At 40.8% G+C, this 7,434-nt stretch overlaps 1 protein-coding gene across 1 annotated transcript; it reads left to right on the top strand.

Annotated features, from left to right (window-relative positions):
- The first annotated feature begins 55 nt into the window (after positions 1-55).
- Positions 56-7,123, top strand: LOC103804932 (non-specific lipid-transfer protein-like). The gene is made up of 5 exons (XM_009077570.1): positions 56-78; positions 2,615-2,723; positions 3,295-3,424; positions 4,796-4,875; positions 6,258-7,123. Exons 1-5 carry the CDS (start codon positions 56-58, stop codon positions 6,351-6,353), a joined length of 438 nt encoding a protein of 145 aa, XP_009075818.1. The 3' UTR covers positions 6,354-7,123.
- The last annotated feature ends 311 nt before the right edge of the window (positions 7,124-7,434 follow it).

Below are 7,434 nucleotides of genomic sequence, written 5' to 3'. Positions count from 1 at the left end.
CCCCGCTCCCATCAAGGTCTGACTGTGGACACGCAGGTGAGTGACTCTATGTGGCATGAGCTGCCCAGGAATTCGCAGGTGAGTGTGGCATGAGCTGCCCAGGGATGCTTATGTGAGCAGGGCACACCACTGAGGGTAAAAGGGCCAGAGGGGCTGTCCCTGTGGGAGAGAAGTGCCCACAGGCCTGGCAGAGCCAGGCTCGCCTGTGCAGCATTCCTGGGTGGGTGTCACTGTGGTTTGGTAGTGGTGTGAGTGAAGCTCGTGTTGTGTTTGTCTTCCTAAACTTAGTTGTTTTATTGTTTGCCTCCGTGCAAGGAAGAAATTGCACTGTAAGCTAGAACTTGCAAAGCACTTGTAAGTTATCCGTGCCTGACAGCACTGGAAGCGTGTGCTGAGGTTGTAACTTACAGACTGCCTGGTTTCTGATGAACAGTGTGAATTGTGAGGTACTAAAAAAGGCAAACTGGCCCATGAAGTGGCTCACAGTTACATTTAAGAAACATCTAATGGTTGGAGGGAGAAAAGTCAACAAGACGAAACCAAAACTCTTCCAGGAACAAAACGGGCTACACTAAAACGAATTAATTGAAACTAGGGATCTGCCAAAAAAAGCGAGGCATCCATGGGAATAGAGATACCACTGCCTGCACTGCTAGAATTGTTACTAGTTTGGCTTGATGAATTGCTTTCAGCTGTGTTACATGTGATAAGAATTCAGGTGTGTTACTTGTCCAGGCCTGGGTACAGACTTTGCACTCGGAGTTGTAGCTATGTCAGAGAGAGAGAACATTGCTGAAAAGCTCTCTGCACTCTGCTATAGTTCTGTGCTAGGATGGGCTGCAACTGAGAGAAAACATTTAAAATTTGTTAATATCCCAGCAGTCAGGAGAGGCTTTTTAAAAAACACAATTCCCTTTATGTTTGCACTTTCATCTTTGCTTAGGAGATTGAGCTACTCTTTGTGGTCATTGTGGCTTTTAAGGCTTGAGGCCAATACTTTGTATTGTGAGCAGCAAAATTTATCGTGCACTGAATTTCCAGAAAGAAATATTCCCCTCCCTTCCAACTCATATTTCTAATGTCTCTTTTACCTGAACTTGTGCAGCTCCTGGGAGGTGATTGTGTAATCTGTGGAAGAGGTAGAGAAGCAGTTGAACTCTTAAGGGTTGCACCTGTAACTTTTTGTAGTCCAGTGTCAGGATGATAACCTTGTAACTGCTGTGATCTCCAAGAGGTTATACTGTGTGGGAAAACAGGTGTGATACAGGCAAAATGCCTCTTTTCATGGATTCTCTTCAAACTTGCATGCAGAACTTGGTTGTGGGTGTTGGTACAGTTTGAAATCAGAGATGGAAAGACTGTTGCAGGGAGTGTGGTATTACCCATTGCTTTGAGCTTTGCCTCAAAAAATGCTGTAATTTTCTGGAACAGAGGATCTGTTGCTATTTGGATATGGTTAGCCTTGAGGCCCTGCTACAAGTAGTCATTCCTGTCAGGAAAAGCTTTGCATGTAGACATAACATTTCTCCTGAAGAAATGAAGTCTAATTTACTCACTTTGCCTTTGTTGGTGTTGAGAATTTTTAAAGTACTTTCTTGGTTACAACTCAAACTAGAGAAATCTTAGCAATACTCATCTCCCATTGCACCAGAGAATCTTAAAACCCTTTAGTTCTCCCAAAGGCTTTGTGTGTGGGAGATCCCTGACACATGGAGTTGTATCAGACTTTGGAATGAAACAGCACAGCTAATCAGTTCAGGGGCCCCTTACGTAACTGAGCCCTGATGTGTATTGTGTAATTAAGGGAAAGGTGGTGAAATTTCATGTTTATGAAGATACTTCATAGCCGTTTTACTACAGCAATGTACAAAGACTGAAACATTGATGCCAGATCTAGCCTGTGGCTTTAGCAATAGCAAGAATGTACGTCAAGGTGAACAGCAGCAGGACTTGATCCATTTTGTATTAGTTTTTGAAAGAGTTCTGCTTTTCTGTTTGGGTTTTTTTTTGGTACCTTACAATTCGTAAGTTACTACAGCCTTGGCTGATGAGTAGAATGGATGTGTGTCTTTCAGAGGAGACAGTCCCCACTATTGCCACCCTGTCCCACACCTGTAGGGCAGTGTCAGTACCACACCAGAAAGTTCTAGCAACATTTCCTCAATGCTTCTAATGCTTCAGCAATACCAAACCTGACCACAGTTTTGGACTCTGCTGCCATGAGATGGTAATAACTGTGAACTTGTTTTTCCTGCTGCTTGAGTTGCCGTTTCGTTGGACATCTCTATACGTACTTTGCTTCTGGGTGCCCCTGCAGAAATGAAGAGCTGGGCTTCATGCTGCTATCAGGCCATGCAGGGTGATTGCTCCAGAGAATCAGGAATAGTGAGATTAATGATTTACTTTCTTTATAGAATGAATGTTCTGTTCATGCACACAAAACCAGAGATGCTTGAAGCAATTGCAACTCAAGCCACCAGGCCCATCAGAGAGCAAACTTCACTTTGATATCACAGTTGCTCTGTACTGCTCCAGTGTTTCTTGCTGGTGCTAGGCCTGTGCACGATAGTTTGAAGGTGCTGGTGGAAATAGGTTGAAGACACGTAAATGAAAGTGTTTCTCATTTCAACAGTGGCCGAATTGCGGCTGTGCCTCTCAGCGCAGCTGTGGATGGATTCAAGTCACATCTGGTCTTCAAAGAGATTGAAAAGAAGCTCCAGGAGGTATTTATTTGACTACTTTTACCTACAACGGGGGTTTAATTGCCAACAGAATGTGTGCAGAACCTGATGGGAGCATAGTAGCGTCAATCGCTTCCTCAGTGCTGCTTATTGCAGCAAGTGTCACAGATTTGGGTTCTGCTGTGCCACAAAATTTCTCTACACTGTGCCAGGATTTTAAATTACATTTTTGCAGATAATTCCTACCTACATAAGGGTGTTTGAAGCTCCTGTTCCATGAGGAGCTCGCTAACTAACACAAGAAACTGTGCTTGCCATTAGGTTCTCGCTTTGGAAACGTGATTAGAAGAAGAAATCACATTCTGTCAGACTTAATCAGGACAAGACTGTTAGGACAGTGGTAATTTTTCTTAGTTTAATGAATTTTAATATAGGTAGTCATAGTGAGTTTTTCCTTGATAAGGTTTTTTTGATGGTTGTTTAAGTGATGCCTAATGGGGGAAAAAGATATTTTTCTATCAGTAGAAATGGTAAAGGTTTTTAAATTACTTTATGGTGAATTCAAACTATTTGAAAGTAAATGAGTAACTTACACATTATCTGGTTGTTACAGGAAGGAGAGCAATTTGTGAAGAAAATTGGTGGAATCTTTGCCTTCAAAATAAAAGATGGTCCTGGTGGGAAAGAAGCAACTTGGGTCGTAGATGTGAAAAATGGTAAAGGCTCAGTGGCAGTTAATTCAGGTCAGTGCTCTTGTGTTATGTCATTGCAGAAAATACAACTAATGGATATAAACTCATAATCTGCTTAAGCTGCAGTGACCTTTAGCAAAAATGATGTAGAGTTGCCTTAATTTTAAACTTTTCTTGTTGCTGACACTTTCAATCCATGATGTTTTAGATCAGGAACTGAATGTCTTCTACTCTGAATCTGTCTAGAGATAATTGCATGTTTTCTTAGAGGCTCCAGGCAGATCTCTCATATAACTTCATAGCAATCAGAATGAAAAAAAAAAAGTAAAAATGATACATCTGGGATTTTGTTGCTCTCACCTCTCAAAATTTGGGCCAGAAATGTAATTTGTAGCTGTTTCTTCAGTTTCTTTGCTGGAGACACTGGTAGGTGGTAAGCTGGTCTGTCGGGTCAAGTTACTTCTCTGCAGCTAGTTAAGCAATAAAACTTGACTATTCAATGCTGTACCAGCTAGACATAAACTTTTGAGTTCCATTTTAAAAAAGGCAGAAATAAGTAAGACACAGACTGGATGGTGGTGGTGAACCCCATAAAAGTGTTGGAGACACAAACTTTGTACCCTTGCCATGAAGATGTCTTGTCTCATACCGTAAGTCACGCACCCTAGTAATGAAAATAAAAACCAAAGGCAAGAGTCTGTCCTCAGCGTTCCATATATCCATGAACCTGCCCCATAAAGCTTTTTATTAAAAGCACAACTGGGGATTTGATTTGGAATTCTTTTTTTCTGTTGCATGGACAACAATTTATCAAAGATTTCAGTTTAATAATAGGATGAGTGTAGGAAAAGATGTGTGCAGGTCTCAGCCCTTTGGTATATACATCAGTGTTTATATTGGAGCTTATTAAAATAATTTTCCAGCTCATTTCTAGTAAGATCCTAAAAGCTTGTGCATTTGAATTAATCAGATGAATGCTTTCAGAATGCACATGTTGTTCCCACTGAAGGAGAGGGCCGGAAATGCTGAAATTTCAGTAATGAGTATCTTCAGAGAGTTTCACAGGGGAAAGCCCATCTCTTCTGAGTTGATCTTAATACCAGCAAATTTAAGCTTGGTAAAACTGAAAGGTGATTGGCAATGCTTACAATTAGCATTCTGTCCGATTGCAGGTAGATTGTTATTTCTGTTCAAGGGATAAATTTGCTTTTAGAAAGGTTCATCTTTCTTCAGTGTTGGTGGTCTGTGCCTGTTGCCTGCTGGGTGGTCTCTTGGAGGTGTTTTTGTAATGGCTCTTACTTGTATGTACTTCAGGGACCATTTTGGTAACCTCTAGTATCAACAAATTCTTCATGGAGTTGCAGCTTCTATTACTGTTTTGTTTCTCAGTTTGAATCTTCACAGTCAACTCTTCCCTTGCAGATAAGAAGGCAGACTGTACAATTACAATGGCTGACACTGATCTGTTAGCACTCATGACTGGCAAGATGAATCCTCAGACAGTAAGTACAGCAAAGAGGAGATGAGAGCATTGACTTCTTTGTTTTGAATGTGTCTAAGTTGAAATAATTTAAATAAATCCCCTCTGCAACTGCCATGGCTGATCTGAAAAATGGCAGTTCTTGATGTTCTCTGAGCAAATTGGCCAAAGTAAGATTGATCAAGGAAAACTACTCTTCTTAACAGGTACATGTTATCTCAGTCATCCTGCAGGTAACCTAGTAGGGGATATAACAGTGCTTGGTTTGCAGAGCAGAGGGGGAGTCAGTGTTTGCAGTGTGCCTTAAGAAGGAAGGAACGTGGGCCCTCTGTTTGAAGGGCTTTACACTCATAGCTGGCATTAGTGCAAGGAGTAATCCTGATGCTGGAAAACAGAAATTGAGGTGAGCACCCACTGAATGCCTGTGCTTGGTTTTTGTTTGGTTGGGGTTTTCCTCTGTGTGCCAAATGCAGTCACAGTGTATGAGTAAACCAGATGTCTAAGTTGAGTTCAAGTTGCTGTGCTGTACTTCTAAATTTGAAATGCTCTGGGTAACATTCTTTCAAGATTTTGGTCTGGTAATCACAGGGGAAATAAGAATTTCTGCAAACAAGTGTATGTAGGAGAAGTTTGAAGGTAAAGCACTATAGAGATGCTATAATATACGTGTAGAAAATTCAGAAGTAATTGCAATTTTACATCCACAGTTTGGATATTTTGGTCCATGCAGTTCATCTTCTTACAAGATCTAGAGGAAAAAAAACCCCAAATCTTCTTCCCCAAAACTCCCAGGAAGGGGTGGAGTCACCATCCCTGGAAGTGTTGTAAGAGGTGTCTGGATCTGACGCTGGAAGGATATGGTTTAGAGTCTGGGGGTGACAGAGGAGTAACAAGTTAACAGTTGGACTTGATGATGTTAAAAGTCTCTTCCAGCCATGATGACTCTGAGTGTTTGCTTCACAAACTAGCTTTGTAAAATTGAATCGATCAGTAACAAAATCAGCAACAGGCGAGGAGGAGTTAAGAATCAGCTGTAGCATCTACTGTACACTGTGGCTTTATTGTCTGTAACAGAAATAGTCAGCTTCTCTCCTAGGAACAGTCACCACCAAAACGTGGGGTGTTCTGCCCTGCTCTGTGTGCAGGTCCATGTTGTGACAATCCAAGACACAACAACACCAAGTCTATATTCTCTTCAGGTATCACAATTATAATAAGCAAACAGCTTCCTTCAGTTTGCTGTTCTACTTCTTGTGTCAGAAAAGTTGCTGGATGTGAGGTGTCTGCTAGAACTGTTGGAATTAGCAAACTGCACATCCATGACAGCCCATAACTGTCTGGAGGGATGTGTTTGGGTACTGTGTTGTATGGCATTTCATGGAATCTTTCATTCTTTCTTTTCAGGCATTCTTTCAAGGCAAATTGAAGATTTCTGGGAACATGGGCATGGCAATGAAGCTTCAGAATCTACAGCTTCAGCCAGGCAAAGCTAAACTTTGAGCTTATTAGAGTAAATAGTCATATATTCTGGACAAAAAAAGGTAGAATGAAACTAGATGTTATCAATAATATGGCACAGGCTGGGTTAGCTTGGGCCTCTCTCACTAAATTCTGTGGTTAGAGACCTTAATTCTCTGAAATTCCATCCGTTTCTCTCTGGCTAAGCTTGAGGCACTAACTCCTACGAATGATACGAGCTGGGGTTTTGTGACAGTTTTTGTTCTAATGAATGTGGGAAATTTTGTTAACTGTAGAGTCGAATGAGGCTACTTACTGTCATTCAGCTTGGCTGGGGGGGAAGTGAGCAAAGTTATGAGTGGTTTGACATATCAGTTAAGTGAGTTGTGTTTTTAAAAGCTGTAATAGCAGGTCATACAATGCTTTCAGACTTCCATTCTAACAAACTTGCTGCTGCTTAAATTCAAATGGTCTTGCAAAGGGGGATCTCTAACAACATTTTTTAGAATATGTTTTAGGAATTTGCTATAAAATACCTTTCTTATTACTACTTTGGGATTAAAAAAAAATAAAAATATGCAGAAGTAAGCAGGAGCTGGAATGTTGCTTTGAGATTCACAGGGTTTGATAATGCTTCATCTTGAGAACAGCTTAGGTTTGCCAGGAGAGCAGAGAGGGAGTTATAACTGTGTTTTCTCTTGTTGATTATGATGAAATTCTTGTCAGTAATGTAAAGGCTTTAAGTTTGTTTTGGGAAAATGTATTCTGGTTGGAAGTTTAATAGAAAATTAAATATACTTTTCCTGTTCTTCTGTGTGTTTCTTGCTCAGATTTTTAAACACAGACTTCATGTTAATGTACAGAACTGTTTTCTTCAGGTCACACCTGCAATTCATCCATTTTTTCCTCCTCAGGCATTGTCAGTAAATAGTCCATAAACTACATGTCAGCCCAGTGGCTACACCTCACATCCTCACATCCGTGGGCTGTGATTGAGGAACTTAAGCATAAACTTTCAGTTCCCTGTTTAACTAAAATCATCATAAAAATGAGCTAATCCAAGCCAGTCGTTCTGCTTCTCTACTGTGAGTGGTAACAGATTGCTGAGCAGTAAGAATGGCTG

Source organism: Acanthisitta chloris, unplaced genomic scaffold, assembly GCF_000695815.1.
Source record: "Acanthisitta chloris isolate BGI_N310 unplaced genomic scaffold, ASM69581v1 scaffold22930, whole genome shotgun sequence".
Taxonomy (NCBI): Eukaryota; Metazoa; Chordata; class Aves; order Passeriformes; family Acanthisittidae; genus Acanthisitta; species Acanthisitta chloris.
Note: the sequence above shows the minus strand (reverse complement) of the source record. Positions and strands in the feature narration are given on the sequence as shown.